At 37.3% G+C, this 27,561-nt stretch overlaps 1 protein-coding gene across 3 annotated transcripts in view; it reads left to right on the forward strand.

Annotated features, from left to right (window-relative positions):
- TMTC4 (transmembrane O-mannosyltransferase targeting cadherins 4) overlaps positions 1 to 27,561 on the forward strand; it is a 51,667-nt gene that overhangs the window by 12,696 nt on the left and 11,410 nt on the right. For all 3 annotated transcript variants that reach the window (XM_062566812.1, XM_062566810.1, XM_062566811.1), the window contains exons 5-11: positions 1,504 to 1,591; positions 12,951 to 13,048; positions 16,454 to 16,546; positions 18,173 to 18,334; positions 19,106 to 19,308; positions 20,691 to 20,862; positions 20,966 to 21,097. In XM_062566812.1, the coding sequence (XP_062422796.1) occupies positions 1,504 to 1,591; positions 12,951 to 13,048; positions 16,454 to 16,546; positions 18,173 to 18,334; positions 19,106 to 19,308; positions 20,691 to 20,862; positions 20,966 to 21,097 (948 nt within the window). The remainder of the gene's footprint in view (positions 1 to 1,503; positions 1,592 to 12,950; positions 13,049 to 16,453; positions 16,547 to 18,172; positions 18,335 to 19,105; positions 19,309 to 20,690; positions 20,863 to 20,965; positions 21,098 to 27,561) is intronic.

The following is a 27,561-nucleotide window of genomic DNA, read 5'->3' on the forward strand; positions in this document are numbered from 1 at the left end:
AAGTTGGCACTTACTTTCAAAATTGTATCAACTCACCTTTATTTTTTTTCTCATTAGTTGAAACAGAATGGTACTTCATTATTTTCACTTTTCAAAGCACTTCACAGCTATTGAGTTAATCCTCATAATTCCTCTGTGAGATAGAAATGGAAGCAGAGAAGTTAAGTGCATGGCTTTGGATAAGTCAAGAAGTTTTCTGAAGTGACTATAGCAATCCAACAGTTTCTCCTTTTATGGTGCTCAGCTGAAGGTGAGGGTAAAATGGAGGAGAAAGAGTCTCTTCAGTGGATTCAATCCTATTCTCATACCTCTACACTTCTGTTTCCTTCTGATGTTCTTTAAAAATAGCTGTTCCATTATATTGGACTGACACAAAATACTTCTCTTTTCCTAAGGAAGGATTAGCAGGTACCTTTAAACCAAATGAAGATAAAATTCTTCCTTCTACTTTCCCCTTTCTGTTCCACTCACAGAATGAGACAAGTGGAACCAAAGTATCTGCTTTTGTCCCTGAACCATCACCTCAAAGTGAATCAGAAAACAGAAGCTGTCCTGCCCCAATCAGAAATGCCCTATGGACATCTTCCCCAGGAAACATGGGACTTAGGTGTAGTTCCTAGCAGTCCCTAGAATGCTAGGTGGAAAACACAGGAGTGCTTCCAAGCTTGTTGGTCTGCATGTATGCTCTAGTGAGGTCCCAGCATCTGTACTTATACAAACCCCTGCTACTCCCGTGCATCATAACTTCCACAGAAAATCCGTGATGTATCCTAACATTTGTGTAACCAGGAAATTAATTTCCAAGAATGTGTTGAGGTGTATCCCACCAGGTAACTATGAATACAGTTTAAGGGCTTGAGCCAAAGCTTGTTGATGGCCCTGAGAATACTTAATCTAAACAGTTTGGCAGAGATCTAGAATAGCGAGACTCCTAAATGAGCTTCTGTTTTTCTCCGTTTTCTGTCCAGCTTCTGATAAAAGGTGCAATTGAAGGTATCTCTTATCCAATCAATTAATATTACCTCCAAAAACATATAAAACGGGGAAGTGATTTGTGATTCTGCAGCCTAGAATCTATTTGTTTGTTCTACGTATTTAGACTGTATTTGAAGGCTGTCTTGTCTTCTGAAGGCAGAAAGTCTTGATTTGTATTTTAACAGAGTTGCAGATTTTCTAGAGGTTATAGGTATATGATAAGAGTTCTACTGAAAAGCAGTCTTAATCCAAAAATCTGGTGACGTGGGACAGAGTTTATATTTTTTTCAATAGAGTTTGTTTTTGCTTTCTAAAATAGCAAGTTTTCATCAATTAAAGCCAAATCATTACTATTTAGAAAGCTGGATGTCACTAAGCCAATAAAACAGGTTCTAAAAAGAAAGAAAAGATAGTTATCTTTTTACATTTCACTTTATACGTGTGTGCATGTTTTTTTTTCTCAGGTTTTCTATTAATAAAATCTGATAATGCGCTCTTTTTTGTTTTTTTTGTTTTGTTTTTTTTAAGGTTGCAGGGATTGTTGGCAGAGCAGACCTACTGTGTGCCCTGTTCTTTTTGTTGTCATTCCTTGGCTACTGTAAAGCATTTAGAGAACGTAAGCATTTTGTTTGTCCCTTTAGTTTTACGTTGTATATATTACCTGTATTCATACATTTCAGTGAAGTATAGTAAGCAAAAATGTCAGCTTTATGTAAATTGTTCTATTAATGTTTATACTCTCAGAATATATTAAAAAAATCTGCTTTAGCAAGTATGTATTATAAGAAGAATTGGAAGGCAATGCTGTCCCTAATTCCTATTGTACACTAAGAGTGCATTTTAAGAAAAATATTTTGTCACAAGATTATTTGTTAAATAGTTTACTGTTTATTATCATAAAGAAATATTTAATAATCATCTGTTTTAGAAATAACTCAATACAGTAAATATATATTCTTAAATATTTTGGTATACTTCATGGCATGAAGTTGAAATGACTTAAATGGGAGCAAATTTTAGAAACCTTGCTGGTATTTTTAGTAAATAGCCAAGACTTACTCATGTGCTCTAAATTCCTTGCAGATGCTGGCATATACATGTTAAAGATAGTGTCACTCGTAGAGGTTTTTGTGAGACAACTGTATTATTTTACCATGAACAATTCCTTTCCGTTTTTTTTTTTTTTTTAAGTTAGCTCTCAGATCTATTGTATTATCTGATCTGAATGCAGGTTGGCAGTTCAAATACTGTTATGGAGACATTATCCTGAGACTCTATTAAACAAACACACAAGAATACATCAGTTCATGATTATGAAAAATTACAGAATGTTTAATCTGGCAACTAAATATATCCCACAGCAGGAAATTTAGGAATCATTTGGTGAACCTGTGAAGAGCTGTGCTGTGAAGAGCTTGTGTCATATCAGTTCAGTAGGCATAGCCTCTAATGTTTAATCGCAGTTGGCAGTGTGTTACAGAGATACCTGAGCTGGCTTCAAATGATCTAACTTAGCAATATAGTTAGGGCATCATAGAACCTAGTGTAGACTGAAAGGTAAGTTGATCCACAATGAGCTCTGACATGGTGTGGCTTATTCTTGCCAATTGAGCTTAGACTATATAGGACCGTTTTGCCTATCCCTATACTTGATACCATAAGTTTAACTTAATCCTGGCTACTTCAAATTATATTTGTGGTTTCATTTCTGTCAACTGACTTGATGAAATTAGGCCTCAGGATCTTGCTCATTTATTCTTTTCTCACTGTACGAGGTATGGTTGTGCTCTGAATGTTTCTTTTAAGAGTGCCAGAATAAATTAGACAAATCGAAATATTGCTTTTGTACCTTCCAATTTGCTGATACAGGTCAACTTGTATGGCAGAGGTAATAATCTTTACTTGAAGAGCTCAAGAACTAAGTTCTTAATGTGACCATTAGAGGCTTTCAAATAGGAGTAAATATAGTATTTTTCACAATAAAATAAATATAGGAATGATAATGTCACGTACACTCTGATGTACATGTACATTCTGATTACTTTTACAAATTTTGTGAAGGCTGGTGTGGCTACATCTAGAAGTCAGTGTAATTTTAATAGTAATTTTGTACTGAAATTCTGGTCATTGATCTAGAAAAGGGAAAACACTCTGAAGACAAGATACTAAGCAGTGGTTAATTTTTTGGGGGGGGGGAGGGGGAAGGAGGGGGTGGAGAGACTACCTGGTAACAGAGATATAGCTGTGTCTCTTAAGCAGATTTGCCAAGGAAGACTGCAATCTGGCAGTATAATTGTGTTTTTTGTCTTTCAGATAAGTTCTCTCAAAGTTTACCATTACCTTTATCTGCTTTTCCCTCAGCCACTTCTGAAAGGAATCTATGCTTTCTTTGTACTGAAGAATTTTTATTTTATACTTATGGCTTTCTTAAGTTTCTTCATTTTGGGTGCTTTGGTGACAATTTTAGGTTATTAAGAGATCACAGATAGGATCTTTAAGTGAGAGAATGAAAAATCATGTCATCCATCACTGAAAAGCACTAAAGGTCTTTAGCAGATCTCTCATAGAGCCTGACTGGGAGGAGCCCAACCTGCAGAGCCTCTGTTCCCTCTGAGCTTTATGTGGTTTGCACAGGCTGATAAGCTCTGTATGTATATGTCACGCAGTAGGTATCTCAGAGTCAATTTTTCAGGTCAGAACGGTTCTGATCTGAAAACTGGTTTGAAATGCCTGGGCAGATTCATTACTCGTTCTAGATGAATCTTACTGTGGAACTTACTAATTTTAAGTAGGTAGGTGAATGAGATTTTCTGCACCATGAGTGTTCCTACAAACTTGATCTCCAGCCTGAGGAGTCAACTGGGTTTTACCTCTTATTCATTATGTGTATGGGTAAGCTTAGGCATTACTTACTGAAACTTCAGGAGCTTTCCCTACTGTCTGACCATAAGCCTTTAACTTGAGCATTCAAGTTGAAGTCCTTGTCTCCCTGCCCTTTTATAGTCACTGGAAAGTGAGGCACTTTTGGTGGTCTGAAAGAGGAGTAGCCAGGCTTAGCCACTTGGAGTCACCCTCTAGAGGTACCTGCATCTTTCTTAGCTGCATGGAAATTTAGGAATCCTGATGAGGCTTGTAACTTTGAGTGCATTTCCATTGTCACTTCAGTCAGGCAAAAGTGCAGGCAGCTGCTAAAATGAAGCATTCTAGCCTTGTATCATAGGTCATAAAATAATTTAGTTTGGAAGGAACTTCTGAAGGCCAACTCTAGTCCAACAGTTCAAAGCAGGGCTGACTTCATAGCAGGTTGGTCAGGGCCTCAGCCAGATGACTTGTGAAAATCTGCAAGGATGGCCATTCCACAACCTCACGAGGCAACCTGTTTGGGTGCTTAACTGCCCTCCTGGAAAGGAGTCTCTTTTTTCTTTAAATCCAGTTGGAGCTTTCTTTGCTGGACCATGTGATTGCTGGTTCCTGTTCTACCTCTGGGCATCTCTGAGAAGTCTGTCTCTGTCAGCCTTATAATGCCCCTTTAATAAGTAAGATCGCAGTTGGGTCCCTCTCAGCCTTCTTTTCTCCAAGCAAAAAAAAGAAAAAAAAAATACCAGGTTCCTGTGCTTCTGCTCCTGTTTTGTGTGCTTCAGCCTCCTGACCATCTCAGTGGCTCTTCTGGACTTCCCAGGTTGTTGATCTCTCTTGTATTGGATTTAACACTGGACACAGTACTGCTGATGGGGCCTCTTATGAGAGAGGAAGAACAACTATTTCCTCTAATCTGCTGGGTGTACTGTAGCTAGTATAGCCTAGCATACATCCAGTCTGCTTCATTGCTACAAGAGGTACCCTGCTAGCTTGTACTGAATTTGCTACCCGCTAAGAACTCTCAGATCTTTTTCTGCAGGAGCTGCTGCCTATGCAGTCCCCAGCCTGGACTAATGCATGGTGCTTTCTGAATTTCCTGAGGTTTTTCTCAACTCATTCCTGTAGCTCATCAAGATGCCTCCAAATGGCAGTCCTCTTCTCCATTGTAACCATGTATCCTTCAGCAGTATTGCCTCCCAGTACCAATTTTTGTTCCATCGTCCTGATCTCTTTTCTTTTCCTCCCTGTCCCCCACACAGGAGAGGGGTTGGTCCAACTCACCAGGTGGTTGTATGAATATTAGTGTATGTATAGGAAAGGCTATAGGAACAAGTAGCTAGATATGGAGAGAGAGCTGTCTATAGCTGACTATGACTTTTCAGTGGTTTGGTTAGATTGAAGCAAATGTGAAGCTGTTTTATTGGGTGCTTCCATTTTGGTGGTCTAAATATCCATCTTCTGTGAGCAATTTTAGCCATGGGGGGAAAAAAAAGATAAATAAGGAATAGAGACCTTTTTATCTGAGTTTAACTGATTAATTTAGTGTGCACTGACTAATTTTGTGTAGATTGTGAGAGTTAAAGACAGTAAAAACCATCTTAATCACTAAAGGTGATCTGACTCTGAATATTGATAAAGAACAAGTATTTTTAAAATATGCACATGTAATTTTAAGAATAAAACAGTATCTCCTAAAATGTAACAAAGGGAAAAGAAAAAACCTTTCTTCTCTCAGAATTAATCATGACTTTGCCAGTAGAAGAAAAACATTTTTATTTATGAGATCCAGAAATCCCGTAATACAGACAGTGTACATTGACGGTTCTAGTCCAAGTTAACAGTTGGCATTGCATCGCTTTGTGGAATAGTTTTGTTTGTAAGAGGGATGGGGGGAAAGAAATGCTCTGTGGATTCCATTGTGGCAGGCTGATGTTTCTACTCATATGCAGCTTCTTTATGATGATCTCACAGAAGGATGTTTTCTGACAATTTTTTACAATGTCCTATTTCTTTTTGTCCTGCTAGATTTTTATATATTAAAGACAAGCCTGACCCTAAAACCCAGGGCAACAGCATGTGCCCTTGTTTCTGGATTTGGCTCTCACATATGATTACCACATAGTGATTAACCAGTCTTCTACAAGACTAGGAGGAAGAGGAGAACTACCAAAGGTGGATTTTTTTTTTTTTTTTTTTTTTTTTTTTTGATTATTATTATATAATGCATTGTGGAAAGGCTCTTTAGGTGTAGCTAAATGGTGGCACAGCACTAATGCGCTCACAGTTTATGGACTGCTCTTGTATTATCTTTTGAATACAAGTACCATTAGCATCAAGTACCAAAATGTACTTGATGCTAATTTGCATTTAATATGAGCTTTGAGCTTCAGAGTAAAACATTAAGAAGCTTGAATTCATGCTACTAATGTGGTTGTGTCCTTAGTCAGATATACACATGTATGCTGTCTCTGGCAGCATCCCAGCACTAATATCAGATGACAGGTTGTCTTAAGTTTTATTTTTTTTTTTTACTTTGGTTTTGGTTTGGTTTTTTTTGTGAGGTAATTTGAGATTTCTGTACAGCTGAGATCTGGAAACCTGTTTGTGTTTCACTAGTATAGACATAGTTGTTTAACTGTTCCTCTGCTCTAATGGAGACAAAAGTCTCATGAGACACAGTGGTTAGTATTTGTTTTCACCTGCTGTCTCAGTGAATGAGTGTAAGATTTTATTTTCTTGAGAAGGAGAATTTGGAGGTACTGTGAGAAAGTATATGTAATACTGAAAACGATCAGGAGATAAGAAAAGTAGACATTGTCAGACTGGAAAACTTAAAAAGAAAAATGGTTTTTTTTGTAAAGTTGGGTGTATACTGTAGCTTGCTTGTCTGATGTGTTTTATTTGTGGCTTTGGATTTTTTTTTTGTAGGCAGTCTGTTTTAGCTGGAATCTGTAGCATTTTTTTAAGTATCAGCATGTAACACAGTATATGGGCTATAATTATGTCTTATTCTTGTTCTAAAATTGTTAGGTTTACTTCAATAAATGGATTTTGATGTTACCGGAACTCTTTCATAGGATAACATTTATGTTTGCAAGGAACTAATCTGTTGTTCTCGTTCTGTCCTGCTGTTTTAAAAACACATCTGTGGGGACAAATCTACTGCATGGGCTTTGGCGACAGCAAGAATTGACAACAGTTTAGGTATGTTCTGAAGGGAATTGCGGGTTATTAACTTTGTTGAATTTTAATGCAGCATCTCTGGGAATTAACAAGAAGTTTTAAATCTGCTGCAGTGTTCATTTTCCCTTCCTTTGTCTTCAGCCATGACTGTGATTCAGTTGTGTGTTTGCCATCTGCATTGGTTATTTTTGAGTGATGTAAAAGGATGAGTTCATTATATTTGTTTCATGTTAATGATACTTGGCCTAGATATTAAATAGGATTCAACTGCTCGCTTATATGCTATGACTTCTAAAAGTGACTTCATTCTGGTTGTGTGTTTGTTTTTTTCTGTTCTGTGTAGTCTCTGGTTAATCATCTGCTAGTTCACTGCTAATATTGTAAAACGTGAAAAGTAGACTCTAGCAATTAGTTTTTGTGGATCTGTTATGGAGATTTTTCCTTAATTTGGAAATGCTAAAGTCACCTGTGTGAAAGAGATCACTGTGAAGATGCACAGAATTAGTTAGCTATTTTGCAAGTGGTCGAGGGATATTTATTAAGCATGTGAGCCTTGATTTTTCAGCTATGCACCCTACTGTTCATGATTCCACACATTGGATGGGAGAACCTGTATGTGGAAAATCTGATTCATTTTAATATTTTAATGGGCAGAGGAGAAGCAGAATGTTTGTAGAATTAATGTTAAATTTTGCTCCTCCAACATGGTGTTGTAGATTATCCCTCTATGGTAGCCTATATATATGTGTATATATATATCTTTATGGTAGCCTATATATATATACATACACACACACACACACACACACACACATATATATCTTTATATATATACATATATATATATATATATATAAAATGAGTTTGAAGTGGTTGGAGATGTTTAGAGATGGCATTTGCTATTGTAGTTTTAAGTTAAATGCTGAGTTGAACTGGATCAGTACATGCATTCAGAAAGTTGGAGATCTCAGGCTTAAGTAAATTCTAATTTGGTTATGTCATTTTTAACAGTAGATAATTCTTCCCTCTCTGCTTAGCAATGCACAAGCAGGGAGATCTTAGAGCTTGGTCAGATAAATATTTGTGGTAGTTCAGTTGAAAGATACCATCTCTGCAGGCAAGACATTGTGTGTGTAATATATGAATGTTTGTAGTCTAATTCAGTGAAAATAAAACTTTTCTGCAGGAGTTCAGTGTAACTTCTTTTGCTTTGCCTTTCAAAGAAGTAGATGCTTTCACAGTACCAGTTACTGTTTTTCACCGGAAGATGGTGACTCCTTAAACTGCTCCATGCTGTTAGGCCCTAAGCTGTGCAACTGATCCATTGGTCCATAATGAGGTGCCAGAATGGATTGACTTTGAGGGAGAAAATGCTGAATGCCAGATGTCAAAACTGGTAATTATTGTTTGGTTTGGGAGAGTTTTTTTGTTTGGTTGGTTTTTTACTGTTGTTAATTTGACTTTAAACTAAGCATGGTACTCTAAAAATGTAGTTTATTTCTTCCTATGTGGAACTTCTGAAGAATCCATTTTCATTAACTCGTAGATTGAGGGTACTGCAAAATAAGGTCTATCAGAAGAAGTGGGATTAACATTTAGGAAAGCAGGAGTGTGGTGTGTCATTACGGTGTGATGCTCGTAAGTTTAGAATCAGTCAATTCCATGCTATAGGCCACTTTGTGCAGAATTGTTCAGGAACATTGATATTTAAGTCCAACAGTCTGAATGGAGATGCCCTTTATCCTAGCCTCTTAATGGCTTGTACAACTATTTCATTGAATCCCCTCAACTTTCAGACTTAATGTACTCCTAAGTGGGAGCCATCTGAGCACCCTTTTTATGTTAGTATAGAAGCACTATATTTTTCTAGCTTAAAAGAAAAGTGGTGAGTACTCTGTTTCTTTGGCAAGCTTACAATCTTGTCCATCTGCTAAGGTGGCACAATGCCAACTCACAATATGGTGTACCAGTTTCAACTAGACACAGGTGCCAACCAAAGATTGGTTTCATTTTCTGACAGAAGATCTTTCTAGTAGAAAGCAGCACAGTGTTAGATCAATGTGCTTGGTTAGACTGATTACTTCAGTTGGCATGTGTGTGTCTTAAAATAATTAGTGCTTATGCAGTGCTTTACATTTTCAAAGCACTATTAGAAACTGATGGATAGCATTGCTGAATACAGTCTTCTGTATTATTTTTTCCAGTGTAGTTTACTTACTGTATCTTTTATAGTGTAGGTAGAGGGGGTATTTTTGCATATTGACCCAGGAACAAGCAAAAGATAATATATTTCTTAATTGAAATTTTATCTTTTTGAAGTTTAATCACAAACTGATGAAATTTCATAGTACGACAGTTCATACCATAAGATGATATTGACCTTCTGAGACTACAACAGGAAAGAGACTGTGATTTTGGTTTTGGAAGAAAAATCTTGATATTTGTCTCTTCCTGATGCTTTTACCGTGTTTGAGAGCTTGTACTTGAGCTTAGCTACATCTGGCATGCTGAGACAGTCCTGGCATTTGAGACTTTGGATCTTCATAAGAAGAAAAATCTGTTTCATTACTGCTTTTGAATTTATACCTATTGAATCAATTCTATTACCATTTTCTCCCTAGATAGTTTCTCCAGTCTGTCAATGAAATTCTGATCTTGTTCTGTTTTCTGGCCATCCTAGCCTGGCAGCACTTCTGAACTTAATCAGCGTATTCCTTATTACGTCATCCCTATTCTTTAAATTATGTAATAGAGCTAGATGTCCAGAATGCATCTTTCCATTTTTCACAGCGAAGTCTTACTGTAGTTTTCCAAATGATATTCATATCCATTCTATAATAATTTCATCCAGCCCCTATTTTTCTAGCTCATTTCACAGTATCTCCAGTGACATTCTCATGCTTTCCTGAAGTTAAGGAGTATAATATTTATAGGTTTGCTTCTATCCAGAAGGCCCTCCATACTTGGCTTGATGTGAATGGCTAGAATAAGTCTTTGGCAAACAAAATATTTGTCTGAGTTTAGACCAGTCAGCTTAGCTTTGGTTCCTTAGCTCTTCCTTTTCTATGTCTTTCCCCTTTAAAAGTAGGCATTGCTTTTACTTATTCCATTGCTATTTAACTTACTCTGGTATCACAGATATTTTCTGTGATTTCTTAAAGGTAACACCTGAGGTTACTCAAGGGTGTATAGAACCTGTTGAAGTAAATTTAATCAACTGCTGTAATTTAAAACAGTTTAACTTCTCTATAAATTACGTGTCTGTAGTTCACTGTTTTGCTTTTGTTCTTGCTCCCTTCCTGTTGGTGGTGTTAGCCATCTGATTGCAAGTGATCTCTTTTTGAAAATTGAAGCAAAAAGGCACAAAACACTTCTGTTTTCTTGGCATTATCCACTTTCTTTTTCACTGAGTACTGGAATACCTCCTTCCTGGCTATTCTTCTTTCTACTAAAGTATGTATGGAATTGGGTTTTTATTGTTCTTTACTTACATCACTGACTGTTTCTTATTTCATGGTAAGCCCTTCCTGAATTTGTTTCTGTGTGTGTGCTGTTTTTATACTTGTCCTTGGTAATTTGACCTAGTTTCTTTCTTTCCTATTACTTCTTAAGTTTCAAGTCATGAAAGCGTTTGTTAATCAACCAGGTTGGTCTCTTAGTGTACTCATTGCCTTCCACCACATTCAGGTGCACAAAGTACTGCTTCTTTGAAGAGTGCTCAGGTTTCCTGACTTCTTGCCCCTTAGAATTTGATTCTGGGAAGAAGTCTCTCCGTTGAAAAAAACCACACTTAAGTAAACTCACTGAATTCCATTGGCTTCATTCACTGCTCTCCCTTTTACCCTCACTAAGAGTGACTGATTGTTATTTTGTGATCACTGTCAATTGTCTTTCTTCTATCCAAATGTGAGAGATTCACATTTGCTCAACTAGTTTCTCTCCACTGTAAAATATAGCAAGTGTTTCTGCAGTTGCTTCCATCACCTTCTACATTAAAAGATAAATGTAATTTCATGAACTTGCTGGAAAGTCTGTAGTGCTGCAAGCAGAGTTGTAAGAGCTAAAGATCTCATGCAAGGTGTATATTTAGGATTGCTCCTTTTATTCTAAACAAACTCATAGAAAGGGTGTTGAAACTTCTATCTTCATGTGTTTCATGCTTGCAACCCTGAAACCCCTCAATTCCTCTGAATAATTGACTTGGAGTTTTGTCATTCTGTTTTGTTAGTTACTATTTTTCTTTCATTTAGCCATTATATTTTGTATTTTAATGTTTTGTTATTGTTGAGATGTGTATGATTTCTGCCTTTCAGAAGGCTTTCATTTTATAGTATCTGCAACTCTCATCTTACCTCACCTGTGAAGACATAATTTGGGGTTGTTGGAGTAGAGGGAAAAGGAACAAATGAAACACTAGATTTTGTTGCAGTGATGAATTTCTACCATCTTAATATTCACTCTGTTAAGCTTCAAGACTTAGGTAAAAAAGAGTGCTAGCAGCAACTTCAAAACCTCTTATTCCATGTATTTTTTTAATGCAAAATTGTTCTCTGACACTCTAAAATATTCTGCCTCAATATGAGGCAGGAGGCCAGCCTCAGCAGCCTGTGCACACTTATGATAGTGTGTTGATGCCTACTTTGGGTCAGGTGCTAGTAGACTAGTTTCCTTTTATAATCAGTGAAAAGAATAAGTCATGTCTTTGAATTTATACATCTGCATTTAATTAGGTAACTGAATCTGAAAGGTATCTCCTTCCAATTAGAAAAGATGCCTAGTGTTCTAGCTCATATGTAGATGGTGAAGTATACTTCTGGTGAAGTATATCTTACTTCTGCAGTTTACCCATTCCATAGACCATTCCATAGATTGTGATTTCATTCAAATATTGATAGTCAAATCTGCATTAGCATTAGGAAAACTGCTCTAGAGATCACAGGAAGCAAGAAATGCTTTAGTTAATGGAGTTCAACTTTGTTTTTTTTTTCATGCCAAGTGAAAGATTGATTCCTGTGATTCCTGTAGCACCCAAGTCAAGAATGTTGCTTGAATCAAGAAACTCCTTTTGAATGAGCTGAGTGCTTCCTACTGTGGTTTGCACTTGTGGAGATTGTGACAGAGATGTATTTATGTGAACTATCCATGTACTGTCTGTGTGATAGTGTCTTGGCTGACATAGAGCTTGTTGTCATATCAGTCTCAGAAATGCCTGCTTGTAGTACCCAAAATCAGCTACACAGTGAGTCTTTGAAGATTCTTCCTTGGAATAGAATCTGTAGTTACTCTTGATCTCTTAAATTCAGAGTTTCTTACCCTGCTGGAAAACCATGCTTCCTGAGTGCAAGAATTAACTGCTTCCCTGCTCACATGCTGAAATCATTGCACTCCATGATATTCCATTGCAGTGCTAATGAAATGGCATGAGATACTACCTAAATGCAGCAGCCCTGGAGAAGCGGTTCATTGTACTGTTGTAAATTAGGCTACAGTTAAAACTGTTTGTGTATAATCATTAGAAATAATTTCTTATTCTTGTAGTAACTTGGAAGAGAGTGGCCAGTAATGACAGAGCTTTAGCTACTAAGGATGATAGATATGTGTATTGAGAATTAACCTTTGTGGATGATGAGTTCTGGAAGTTACATGAAGCTTCTGCCAATGTAATTAGTCTAGCTAAAACATCTAGCAAACAGAGATTTCTAATGTATCCGAGAATAGAAAATTACTACAATAAAGGGTCAAATGCCAGCATGTTGCAGGAGGCACTCTGTATTTTAAGTCTCTGTATCCAAATCTTAACTAGTAGAAAAGATTGTGAGAGTAAATGCTGCGTTTTTTGGTTTGGTGGGTTTTTGGTTGTTTTTTGGTGAAGTTTCTAGTTTTATCTTTAAATATATAAACCTAATGTTATGGCATGCTTTTTATGTTGACAGACAAGGAAGGACACCATTTCTCCCTATTTTGGGTGCTGGTGAGTGTTCTCCTAGGTGCAGTAGCCATGCTGTGCAAAGAACAAGGAATTACAATACTGGTAAGAATCCTCTTACTGACTGAATTTTGACCATAGGATCTATTGGGTGCAGTTTTAAAGCCTACAAAGATGAATCATCTCCAGAGCTAGCTGCATACCTTTTTGTTCTGTTCAGAAAACTAGTTAATGTTAACAAAAAGCTATATTGTAGAAGAGCTATATCTAGGCTATTTACTGGAATTCTTCGTCTTACCTTTTGTGAGCAAGCTGCATGTACCTGTTTATTTCTTGCAAAATTTAAAGGCTTTACAGTATTAATTTCACCATGTACTATGTTGTTTGACCTTATTTTTGAATGTGTAATTGTCATCTTAGGCCTGTTGAGGTAGTGGGCCTACAAAACTCTTTGAAGGCTATGAACAAAGACATAACTGGAGAAGAGTATTTTTAAAAGCTCCACCCTCTTGCTTTTGTGAACAGCACAGACAGAAGTAAATCCATTGCTTATATATTTCTCATGCAGATTCTCTTCCTTTTGTCCCTTATTTAAGTCTGATTTGCAATATTTTGTGTAGGCAAACGCATGTATATACTTTTCATGTTTGTTGCACTCTTGCTTTTTTTTGCTTCAATGAAGACATTCTATTCTGGATCAGCCATCTTGAGATGCTGCATTGGTGATTTATACCCTTAATATGGACACGTATCTTTATAGATAAATCTGATTCACAGCTTTAATTGAAAAGGATAAAGAAATAGAACTGGGAATTATTTGCAGCAAAGACCCTCTTGTTCTTATTAGAAAAGAAAAGGAAAAGAAATTACGGAATATATCTTGCTTTAGGGTGTTATTCTTAAAGCAGATATTTGTAGGCTGATGTGGTTTTCAAAGGTAGCTATGAGACAAACAAAGTTCTCTTAGAACATGATGTGGTCATTTAGTGGCATGAAGTAACTATCTGAGTTAGCAGACACAGAATTATTATTTGATCTGGATTTTTTATTTGTTTTCTGTTGGATTGCTAAGATGATTATGGTGATGTCAAGGATAGCAAGAAGGGCTTCTTTAAATACATTAGTAACAAAAGGAAGACTAGGGAGAACATGGCCCACTACTGAATAGGATGGGTGCCCTGGTGGCAAATGATACAGAGGAGGCAGAGATACAGAATACCTCCTTTGCTTCAGTCTTTACTGTTAAGACCAGCCCTCAGGAATCCCAGACCCTAGTGACCAGGGAGAAGGTTTGGAGAAAGAAATACTTTCTCTTGGTTGAGTTAGAAATCATTTAGGAAAACTTGACGTTCCCAAGTCCATGAGCCCTGAGAGGATCCACCCATGAGTGCTCTGGGAGCTAGCAGATGTCATTACTAGACCATTCAAACATCTTTGAAAAGTCGTGGAGAACTGGAGAGGTGCATGAGGCCTTGAAGCAAAAGTCACTCAAATCTTCAAAAAGGCAAGAAGGAGGACCCAGGGAACTACAAGCAAGTCAACCTAACCTGTATCCTTGGAAAAGTGATGTAACAGCTCATCCTGGATGCTACATCTAAGAATGTGAAGGATAAGAAGGTGATCAGAAGTAATAGCGTGGATTCAGCAAGGGGAAATCATGCTTAACCAATCTGATAGCCTTCTGTGATGGAATGACTGTCTGAGTAGATGAGGAAGGAGGAGCAGACATTGTCTACCTTGACTTCAGGAAGGCTTTTGACACTGTCTCCTGCAACATCCTCATAGACAAGCTCAGGAAGTACAGGAGAGATGAACAGACAGTGAGGTGGATTGAAAACTGGCTGAAAGGCAGAGTTCAGAGGGTTGTGATCAGTGACAGAAAGTCTAGTTGGCGGTCTAAAGGAAGTGGTATTCTCCAGGAGTCAATCCTGTTAGACTTATTCATTGATGACATGGATGAAGGGACAGAGTGCCTCCTTAGCAAGATTGCTGATGCTACGAAACTGGGACAAGTGGCTCATGCACCTGAGGGCTGTGCTGCCATTCAGAGGGACTTCGACAGGCTGGAGAGAGAGACAGAGAGGAACCTCATGAAGTTCAACAAAGGGAAGTGGCAAGTCCTCACCCTGGTGAGGAATAACGGTGTGCATGAGTACAGGCTAGGAGGTGACCTGACAGAAAGCAGCTCCGCAGAAAAGGACCTTGGGGTTCTGGTGAACTGCAGACTGTCGTGAGCCAGCAGTGTGCCCCTCTGGCCAAGGCAGCCGGTGGTAGCCTGGGTTGCATTAGGCAGAGTGTTGCTGGTAGGTCGAGGGAGGTGATCCTCCCTCTCTACTCAGCCTTCAGGTGAGGCCACACCTGAAGTTCTGGGCTCCCCAATACAAGAGAGACGTAGAGCTACTGGAGCAAGTCTAGTGGAGGCCTCCAAAGATGGCGAAGGGACAGGAGCATCTCCCTTGTGAGGAAAGGCTGTGAGAGCTGGGCCATGATCAGCCTGGAGAAGAGAAGACTGAGGGGGCATCTTACCAATGTGTCCAAGTATCTGAACAGGTGGGGTAAGGAGGATGCGGCCAGATTCTTTTCAGTGGTGGCCAGCTGCCAGTAGGACAAGAGGCTACAGCCACAAACTGAAACACAGGAAGTTCCTTCTAAACATAAATAAAAACTTTCTTTTGGCTGCGAGAGTGACTGCGTACAGAATGGGTTGCCCAGAGAAGTTGTGGAGTCTCCATCCTTGGAGGTATCCAGAAGGTGTCTGGGCAGAGTCCTGGGCAATGTGCTGTAGGTGACCCTGCTTTAGCAGAGGGGTTGAACTAGGTGTTCTCCAGAAGTTCTTTCCAACTTCATCCATTCCGTGATTCTGTGATGATTACTGAAACTGAGCAAGGAAAAGTTAATGGTGTATTTTACTGGAGTAACTCCATTAACTTCAGCAGAATTATTCTTGGGTATATATTGGGTATATTCTGTGTTTATTGGTATAATTGGTATAATTGCAAGGCAGCTGCCTCTATAAATCTGTCTGGGCTTTTGTTGTGACAAAAGTCACAACAAACTGTATTTTTGAAGCCTGATAGTCAAAAATACTTGCTGCACAGCAAAAATAAGTAGAAGGCTTAACAAAACTACCTTTTTGACTTTGCCTCATATTTTAACTGCAGCATTCATACTTCAGAATATTTGGAAAAGAAGGCAGGAAGCAGGTAAGTGGGTCAGTAACACTGTGACCATACAAGTCTAGCTGGCTAGTAGAGGGTATTCCTCCAAGTGTTATTGCATGTAGCAGGTGAATCCTCATTACACGGATGCTCTACTCTGAGCCCACATTCTTAATTTACCACCTTGCAGTGGTAAAAGCAGTCTGCCTTCATTATTAGCAAAGCATTTATCTACTTTTTGAAATCAGAATTAAGATATATGATAACTGAAATGGAATTAAAGTTACATTTTAAAAAAATATTGGGGGTTAGCTGCCTTATTTATGCTCTTATTTTTCTCTTGATTGCTTAGGGTTTGAATGCTGTATTTGATGCACTGGTGATTAACAAGCTAAATGTTTTAGAATTTGTTCAAAAGTTGCTGCATAAGGAGAAGTCATTGGAGGTGAGTGTTCTAAGGTTTTGCACATTCTCATTATTCAAACAATCGTATCAAAAGACAAGGATGCAACTTCTGACAGGTTTGGGGGGGTTGAGAATTTAATAAAAAATAGAGCTGTTTTCAGTCAGCTGAAAAGGGCAATTTGCTGTGACATCTTTGCAGCAACATGAGTGGCAATGGAAGAGTATCTAAAGTGCGTTGAATACAGAAATCCATTATACCAATCTCCTAGTAGTATCTTAAAAATACGATGTCTGTATAATTGGAAAAACTGATTGCTTGATACAACAAATTTTGCAGGGTCAGTAGCTAGACACCTGAAATGGATGTCTTGCACAGTTTCTTTTTCTTTCTGATCAGAGTAGAGAGAACACTATCTTTTTCAGATTTACAAATGAGATATTTAAAAAGCATTTGAAAAAGTAAATAAAAATATTATTATATCTACTTTCTTAACCTCACTAAAGTATTATGCGCTTTTCTTCAGAATACACATTACCAAATAGAAGATAGTACCTAGTAAGAGCTTGAAAGAAAAATTAGTTAAGTACTGAATCACTAAATAGTGAACTTCTGACTTGTTGATATTTAGTATCAGCTCAAGTGGAATCTGGCATCTAGCAGCCACACTGGCAAACAAATTGCAGAAATAATCACCCTCAAATGTTTGACAGCAAACAAATAGTCCAACAGCATACCAGAACATCACTGCTGTTGAACAGCAAATAAGCCTCTCCCCTGCAGAGTTCACTGAGGCAGAATAATATTCATTGGACTTTGTATGGGCCAGTGGTTTCATTGCAGAGAAGTTTACTCTCATTTCTGAATAGCACAAGTCCTGTGAGACTCTTAAATTCCTCTACAGAGTGAAGTGGGAATGTTCTTGAGGAGCTTAACAAGGAAATCATTGAAAATACAATCTCTAGAACTGAAACAACAGCTTTCTTGTATATAGGCATGTAACTTCACCTCTAAGCAGACCTAAGTGGAGAAAAACTCTTTCTATGAGGAAAGATCAACCAGACCTAGCTACTTAAGCAAAGTTCACAAATCAGCTGTCCTCCCATTTAAAAAGGAAGGATAAATCAATCCAATGCTGAATACCGATAGCTGTATTCTGCTCAAATTGCCTGTCAGAAACTGGTTTGCAAAATTGCATCAACTATGGAGTTGCTGAGGATTTGTAGAAGAGAGACGTATTGAAGAAAAGTGTTTTCCTTCCTGATCCATATGAAATTGTTTGCAAAATGTATTTTTAAATTTATCAATGCAAGTACCATAAAAAAGCTGTAGAGGGAATTCCTTGCCTTTCCTCGTTTGAGTTGTTAATTGGCTTCCCATAACACAGCAGAGGCTTACACACACTTGGTAAGGCACAGTACCTTTCCTATTCTATGGTAGTGGAAAACTGTATCATCATAAAGCAAGTAGGCAAAATACTTCCTTCAGAGTCACACAACAGAGAATTTAACCCAGTAATTGCAAAAATAGGGAAAATGTTAAGTCCAGTAGCAGAAGTGCATGAGAACAGGCTCTTCTCTCACCAGGTGAGATGGAGGAAACAAAGTGAACGTAGAGCGGAGGAGAACAAAACTGTGTTTTGTTTTGTTTTTTCTTTCTTTCCTCTAGAATTCTAGGCTGGTAAGAAAGGGGCTGCTTTTCAGGATCTCTCTTCTGTTGTCTGGAGGGGCCAGTATACTTTATATACGCTGGAGGATTATGGGCACAGGGCCACCGGCTTTTACCGAAGTGGACAACCCAGCTTCATTTGCAGATAGTCCCCTTGTGAGAGTAAGTCATGAAGCTGCTGTTTTCTGGACAATTCAAAACATTTGTCTTTGTCATCAAATCGAATTTTCTCTTCAGTACTTTAAAAAATAATAGAACTAATGTCTTTACTTTTTGAGGTATGTGATGAGTCACCTTCCTTTTTGCAGCTGAGATGATAATCTGCAATTTTAAAAAAAAGTGTACATTATGTATTCCTTGCATTCAAATTAACATGTACTGTACACATTGAAGTATATTTCCATTTACTCCTTTTCCCATGTATGGGATTTAGATCTTGCTGATTTTCATCCCTTTTCCACATACTGTATTTGTCTCGTCATCTATTTTCTCACAATTGATTAAAGTAGCATCAGTTTCCACTTTGGTGCACATAGAGTATGTTTTGTCTGTGTACCTCTGGCTGCATTAAGGCTGTTTCTGGAAATGAAAAATGAAGGGTGAAAACAGGGGGTGTTGTCTTTAGACATTTTCTCCTACTGTGTGAGATGGTTCTTTTTACATGTTGGTATTGGTTGGCCAGCATAGAATTGTGTGTGTGCTCTGAATAACAGAGGCACTTAACTATGTGAAAATAAATAAACAGAAATCATTTAATTTCACAGCTGTAAAATTAATGGATATATAACTAGTTGTAATCTAACAATATTTAAGCCCCCTTTTATCGTATAAGAAGTATTTTGTGAAAAGGGAAATGGTAACAAAGAGAAGAACTAAAGAGAAGAACCTTAAGTTTAGTGTCAAATAAATGTTTGTTTTCTTTTTGACTGACAGGCTATAAACTATAATTACTACTATTCATTGAATGCATGGTTGCTGTTGTGTCCCTGGTGGCTGTGTTTTGATTGGTCAATGGGCTGCATACCCCTCATTAAATCTGTCAGCGACTGGAGGATAATTGCACTAGCAGCACTTTGGTTCTGTCTAATTGGCCTGATATGCCAAGCTCTGTGCTCAGAAGACAGCCATAAGAGAAGGTAAGAGACAGTGGTGAATTTTAAATGTCCAACCAACTTGAGTACAGTATTATTTTGTTAAATCCAATATTGATAATTTTACCAATTCAGTAGAACCAGTATCTAGAAAATGTAGTTCAGATAAATATTTATAGTTGTCATGACAGTTTTATCCCAATTTGGGCTTATCACTGAACACTGACTAGTGGGAAGTATACTTGGAGGGGGAGGTATGAATAGTTGCTTTATTTTTCTCTTAAAATACCATTTTGAGATCCTTAACACTGTAGGTGGTAAAAAGTAATTTGTGGTCAGAATGGAATGTGAGCAATGTGTGTTGTTACCCCTTTTTCTTACATGTTGTCCTTTATTCTTCTCTTGTAGTAATGTAAGAGAGAGGAAAGTTGCCTTGAAAAAAGGTAGAAATGCTGACCATCTGTTAAATGCTAATATCTTACCTGCCTTTCTTTCCACTTTTTCCATATTAATTTGCACAGATAGTATCTTTTGGGGAGAGGTGAAATTCTTCTTAAAAATGATATCATACTTTCTAGCATGAACAAATTCAATAAGCCGATGTTGCTTAGCAGTTTTATACTAACAAGTTAATAGAGAAAGTAAAGTGAAGGCCCAGGACACTTGAGGATGGGGGAAGTGAAATAGGACATATCTAAATTACAGTGCAGAGTTTTATTTGAAATAAATCAGAGCAGAAAACTGCCAGGGTAGTCTATAGCTTTTATAGCAACACCTAACACAGATATGAGGTTCGTATTCCCTAAGGTTAGCTATCTGAAAGTTAGGTATGTAGTCTCAGTCATCAATGGACCGTAGAGAATAACCTTGCTGAGGGTTATTCATCCTAACAGAGATACCTAGAACAAGGTTCAAGAAGTGCCTGTCTCCAGTGGCTGTAGAAAGAGCCTTTATGACTTTCAGGTTGTTATGTACGATGTATACTATTGTAATGTTTGATGTCTTTGTTAGGAAAGAAAACTCTCTCTGTAGGAAGTGTACCTAAGTTAACTCTTTAACAGTGATATATTTTTGTTTTCCCTGTATTATTAGAAAGGTAGCTTTTGCCATTACTTTTCTTGTCTGTATATTTTAAATGGTAATTATATCATTAAAGATTAATTATTTTCTGGTGGGGAAGTATGAACACTGCTTTCCTGGGAATTCTTGCTAGAATTTCAAAGGTGCCAGTGGAATTGAAGAGTCAAAACTTCATTAAGACTCGTTAAAATTTATTCTTTTTTTAATCTAGCTCCTAGAAGCTATCTTGGAATGCCCTGTTCTGTACAAACAGCTTTTTACAATTTCTAAATAAAGTTTATATGTAAATGGAAAAGTACTTTTGGTAAGATTTATGGTTAATTTGAGAATCTGCTTCTTGTTTGCAGAATACTTACGCTGGGACTTGGATTTCTTATTATTCCTTTTCTTCCTGCAAGTAACATCTTCTTCCGAGTAGGCTTTGTTGTTGCAGAGAGAGTCATCTACCTCCCCAGCATTGGATATTGTATTCTGTTTACGTATGGATTTAGTCTCTTGTCTAAGAAAGCCAAGAAAAAGGTACCATCAAAGCAGTCTATACAGTTGATGAAGTGCTTCAATTTAACAGTTACTATGCTGGTGGATTTTGGTTTGATTCTTGACTTGTCTCTCTTTTCTTAAGAAAATTCTTGCTGCCGCAGTACTTGGAATCTTACTGATAAATGTCATGCGCAGTGCTCTCCGCAGCAGTCAGTGGAGGTCAGAAGAACAGCTTTTCAGGAGTGCACTGTCTGTGTGCCCTCTTAATGCAAAAGTAAGCCAGTCATGTGGACATCTAGTCTTATTTCTTTAATTGTTTCTGATTTTGGAGGTGGTGTTCTGCATAGTTAGTGTGTTGTGGTACAGTGTAATTCACAGTCTTGGTTGGTGCAAGAATATGACATAAACATGTCAAACCTAAATTACAGTGGCAACATAGTCAAAATACCATGCAGTTCAAATTACAATACTGTAATTCAGAACTTGGAGGTTGGTGGGGAAAACACACTTCAGCAGTGGCATTTACTCAAATTAGATGTTCTGCTAGTACAATATACTAAAACAATTGCTTACATAATTGCAGTGTATTACAAAAAAAGTCAAAATCAAGTTATAGTAGTGTATTCACCTGGATAATTCTTTTGCTCCATTGTTATAATCCTTTTTGTATACCTTTCAGTGGCATGTGTAGCCAGCACAGCTAAGGGAGAAAGAGTCATATCATCAGTGTAATTGCAAAATCTGAGAGTAAAATCTTTGCTCCCACTCCTGCTCTTTTACAGCAGATGATTGGGCTAGCGTCCTGTGCACTGAGGGAAATTGCAATATTCCATGCAAGGTTTAGTGAGGAAGTAAGCAGGAGGTGGGCTAGATGGAATGTGTTACTGAGCTGAACACCAGTGTTTGGCATAGAAGACTGAACCTCACCTGCAGGTAGGTGAATTCTACAGTGGTCCTTTGATAGCTGAGACTGGGATCTGTTGGAGCCTACCACAGACCTCTCATGATGTCTGAATTTTAGCAGAGACTGTCTGGTAAGAGCCTGGGAATAAGAAGGCTCAAATTGTGAATAAAAATACTGGTATTTTAAAAAATAAAAATTTTAAAAAACTCTGAATTCTAGAATGGTACCTAGAAAATATTAATCAAGATACAGAGTTTAAATTGAAGCCTGTGAATGCTATATTTTCCAAACAGAACAATGAACTTAGCATCTGCCTGAATTCAAATATGCAGCAGTGAACTCCAAAAAGTAGTTTTGGCCAATGTATTTGGCCAGTGCTATCTTCCATTAATCTCAGATTTCAGTACATAGAAAACAACTGTTGTATTTTACTGTGTGGCAGTGGCATCTTTATAGTGATGACCTCCGTATATCTTGTATTCTGGATAACAAATGCATTCTATAAATGGAGCAAATGCAGTCTGTTCCTTTATGTGTAGCTCCATCCATCTGCCATGGTAAGGGTGCTTTAGACAGATCCATGCTCTCTTTGCCCATGCTCCAATCTACTTGGACAAGAGCCACGTCTGACTGGGAAGCTGTGTAGTTGTGTTAGCACAGTGCTGTGTTTGAGCCGATAAGCTGTGTGCAAGCTACTGAATTAATGCAGCTGATTTAAAGCCAGCAAATGTACAGGAAAAATGAGCTTGTGTTTGTCAACATTGGGTCGTGCAGACATGCCTGAGCTGTACTGCTGGTAATGACAGCTTGTGCAAAGGGAGAGCGTGGTGATGTGAACATGGAGTCTTTATAGGCTCCAATTCCAGTTTTGCTTGAGGAGTACAAAATTTGAAATTGCAGTGGTAGAGAATTCTGCTAGGCAAGATCATAACCAAGTCTGTGTGTGAGAGCCAGTCTCATTTTTCTTTACAGACTCAGCTTTATTTATTCAATTTTTACAAATACAAATTTAAAAATTAGAATTAGGTATAATGATCTGTTTTTGTGTTGAAATTGTAGACTTTCTTTAAAAATGATTCCATAGGATCTTTCATTGTCCCATTTATTCCAGTGGGAGGTCGATGCAGACCAAAATACGGAATTTAAATAATAAGTTATGGAGACTGTTGTCTTTTGATACGTTGATTTTCTGCTACAAGTATTTGTAAGTCTGGAATAATCTAGTCCTATGGCTCAGAAAGGACCCACGGGATCTGATTGGGAGTCTTCTCATTGATGTCAATGTGTTACAAGTTATTCCTAGAGTGCTTGTTAAAGTACTGGAATATCTAATTACAGGCTACAGTAAAATATGACTACACTCAGGTAGTGTTTTCACAGTGTTAGACTATTGGGATGGGCTTTACCTTCTTAACTGTAGGTACCTACATCTGAGCAAGTCAGACTCCCTTTATAACTAGGGAGGAGAAACAGCCCTCTTTAGCACATGATTCATAATCATCGTGAGGTACATGCCTGACAGAGGCCAGAAGGACTGCATCGTAGATCAGTGTGGTTTCTTCTCTGCTGATTTTAAAAGAAGTCTAGACAACTAGCTCAGGTGTGGATACCTGAAGTTACATGAGAAATCGCCCTTGAGGTTTGAACTGCTGCTCTTCACTGTTTCTGGATATTGCTGTATTACTGCTTGCCTTCCAAGGTAGCTGCTCGTTATTCCTTTTGAAGATTATTCCTGAGAATATTCATCTTAACGGCTTTTTTTTGTCATGAAATTAGCCACTGTTAGAAATGCCAAGTTATTTCTTGGCTTTTAGCAAAGCTATAGGGGCTGTAAAGAATTTAGAGAGAGTTCTTATTTCTGGTAACTGTCTCTTGTTGATTATCTGAATAAAATTTGTAATATCATCATTAATATATTAAGTGTCTTTTTCTTTTCCTAGATTCGCAGTAACTGAATTTAAATTATTGTAAATTACTGATATTCTGTACATAATCTGTACTTCTTCCTTACTGATGGCTTTTCTTTACAGGATAGCAGTTAATAAACATAAGAAAATAAAGCCATTTCAGTAAAACTCTTTTACAATAACAAATGGGGAAGTTTTTATGATACTTCCAATAGAAGGTGTTAGTAACCAATCTGCCTTGAGATATAGCAGGTGGGAGCTTTGTATTTCATGCTTCATGCGAAATGTGATTATACATACAAGTTTGTCAAATACAAGCTATGGTAATACTGGTAAATATACAACAGAGTTTGTAAGACTTCCTTCTGTACCTTATTTGAAGGTTTTGTTCTGTCACAAAGTTTCTACAAGATTTACAACCAACTTTTAAAGAGTCTATAAAGCTGATCTAGAGAGCATTCCTTTATATAAAAGAATTCTTTGCTATATATCAGAAGGGGAATATCTACTACAGAAGATACTTTAAGTGCTGTAGACTACAGTTAGATGGGCTGTTTCTTTTCTTTTTTTTTGTCACATGGATAACATTTTAGATGTCAAATTTTCTCATACATGGATGCAGTCATACGGTAGTACTTTTAGACAACATTAACTGCACAAACAAAATGGGCAAATCAAATTTTTGTTATTATTTAGAAAACAATTTCAATAGCAGAGGAAAGAGAAAAGTACTTGATGTAAGAGGCTGGCATTGAACAGAGGTACCTGTATGTTTGTGCAGAAATTTTAACATCTGTGCTCTGCCTCCATCCTTTTCAGCAAATGTTCATATTTTTCTGAAAAGGTGATTATTAGCAGCCAGGAAGAGGGAATAAAACAAATTATAATAGTAGTGTTTCAACTGAAGGGGTGTTACTTCCTAGAAGATGATACTACATTTCAGTTTCTTCCTATGCTGCTTTGGAAAAAAAATGGTTTGAGAGTAATGTTTTGGGATAGGGAAATACATTCTTTTTTCTAACTTCCTCATTTAAACATATGCACACACATCGTTCAAGCACCGTCTGTCTAACATGGAATATATACAGCCTAGACACATTGATGTACCATAAACAGACAAGTACACAGAGCCATTTTTTTTAGCTAGTCTGTGGTGGCATGGTTATGGTAACTTTAGATAAAGCATACCTGTTGAGGTTAACTAGATTCTATCCTAAAGTATTTGTACTCTGTTACTTTTTCCTAATTGCTCTGGTTGTAGAGAATCCTGTGGTGTTATGCAGCCTTAAGAAATATTCCTTTTAAAGCCATTACTTTAAAGTAATTACCTGTTTAAGATTGATAAAGGAGCATGCGGGCATAACACAATATGTCATTTCCAGTTAATATCTGTCTTTTATACTGATTTAATAATGAAATGCTATGTCTGCTCTTGAATGTTTAAAGATCTTCTCTTCCAGGTTGGAATGCACTATGTCTGTCAAAGGCAAAAGAGTCATGTCTCTAGAGACCAACTTTAAAATGTCACTCTAATCTCTCATTTTTAAAGGCCTGATTCTCCCTACTCACTGTTTATAGAATGTACTTGGCCCCCATATTGTGTAGACAGAGGCCACAGGAGAGATCAGGAGAAATACAGCTTTGTGTTTAGCAGAGAACATAGATTATTTTAACCCTGGGTTTTGGAGCACCCAGAGTAGAGCATAAGACTGGTCTTGGCATCTCTGTGTAATGGCCATTGAGGTGAGAGGAATGGATGTAGAGAAAAGGTATCTGCACTTTTCAAAAGGCTGTGGCTATGTATGCCTAGGAACCCTTTGCTGACTCTTTCCTTAAAAACAGGCTGTCACTGCATATCCATTGTAAATCAGCGTGAAAGCTGTTTTTGTCATTGGTGATTTATGGAGAGGAAGCTGTTGGTTTGGTTTCTTAGTTTAGTTTTTCTTCTGATCCATCCCTCTCTCACCACTATACTAACTGTATACTAACTGTAGGGAAAACTACATATGACAAGGAGCACTCTTTTTAAGGAGTATTGTACAGAAACACTGTTTTCTTTCACATGGGAGCTATACCTGTGGACAGAAGAAATGTACCACTGAGAGAAAAATACCTGTTTTAATAAATTGTAGGGGGTTTTTTAAATGGTATTTGCCATGAGTTTTAATACACTATAGTTTGTCTTTTCAGTTAAGTTCACAAAAGGTGCAGATGCAGTTAATGTATAATTTGATGCTTTGATTTGAGAGAATTGATATCTATCAGGTTTCTGCAGTCTGTGCAGTTCTGTTTGCATGAGAAAAATACTCTTTTCTCTGCTGCATTTAGGCCAGAAATGAATGTAAAAGTTCTGTGTTCTGAGAAACTGAAAAAATTAGAATCTGAAAGTGGAGTGGTGACGGTTTCCTAACACAAGGCTGCTGAAACTTGCACTTGAGAGACTAAGTGGTTTGTATATACACAGTTTTCCTACATTCTTTAATCAGATTTCTTCCTTAGGGAATGCTCATGACTTTTGGAAAAACAACTTCTTAGAGAAAGAAATTGAATCAGGTTAATCTTGATACTGAAATGTGAAGTCAAGTATTTTAACAGCTAATATGCAGTATTGAGTAAAATCTTCTCTTTTTCTATTTTGCTGTGATTTTTCTTTTATCTGAAAATACGACAAAGTTGGATAGCCTAGTTTGCCCTCAATACATTTAAGACTGTAAATTTCAACATATGATTAGAGCAATCCAGTTTGGTAAGAATGATACCGTAAGAGGCTGAAAAAATTTTGGAAGAACTATAAAAATAGTATTGAGTCCTAGGAAATATCTTTCAGGGTGCATCACTTTAATCATGCTTGGGAAAAACAATGCTATTCTATTTTCTTTTCAAGGTCAAGTGGTCTTTAGGAATTACTATGCTTGATATAAATGTGCCATCTGTTGCTTCTTGGCCTGTACTTCGCTATAAGCAACTGAATACCTGCTTTTATATATGCTTAGTAAGCCTTATCACATCTTTGTTGTGTCTCTAAAGCCAGTGAAACTATTTTTTCACTCATTCTGGACAGCACACAATCATATAGAGATGGAATTCAACCAGCTAGCATATTAAATATTACAGCAATTAGGTTCAAAAAGTTGTGTGTGGATTTTTAAAAATATGAAAGAAATTGTAGTGTGTGTTTGTTTTGGTTGAAGCGTATGCAAATTGATTTGAAAGAATAAGGTAATTTAAAGAAGTAATTCTGATTCGGTTGCTGAGAAGTCTGTTTTCGTGAGTAAGTACTTGTAATACTGCTGTCATATTTCTAAACTTGGATCTTTGTTTGATTAGATAATGTAGTCATCTGGCAATAGTCTTAAGGTAGTATTTGAGATGTCTTCCAACTCAGATTTATTCTGAATTTCTTGTCTAGTCCTTGCCATAAGTTCAAATGGTGCCTATTCCTCTCTAGTTATACACCAAAGAGCTGGATCCTTCCTCCTTTCTACATTTCTTTTTTTTTAGTAGGCAAGATCTCCAACATGTTGCCACAGTCATTATTTTTATTTCAGAAATGATGTTTGATGCAGTCTTGAGCCAAGATCATAACAGTTGGGTTTTGTTTTCTGGGTTTCTTTTAAGTGGAGCTTGGTTTTTCTGTTTGTACTGAATTTCTTCAGGCTTATTCCATAGTGAAAGCAAAGTTTAATCACATTTAAATTGCTGTAGTATTTCTTCTGCTAAGGTTGGTTTGATTGAATCAGCCTTTCTCTTACTCAGCTGACAAATGAAAAAAAAGGCAGGAGGTTTCCCTATAAGGAATAGTCTTGTGGAAAGCGTGGTGACCGCATTTATAGTATCTGAAAGCAGATAATCTTTCTTTAACTAGCTAGAACAGGTGTCCTGAATTGTTAATGTATTCCTCAGATTTTGATTTGCTGTCTTCATTGT

Source organism: Rhea pennata, chromosome 1 (genome assembly GCF_028389875.1).
Source record: "Rhea pennata isolate bPtePen1 chromosome 1, bPtePen1.pri, whole genome shotgun sequence".
NCBI lineage: Eukaryota > Metazoa > Chordata > Aves > Rheiformes > Rheidae > Rhea > Rhea pennata.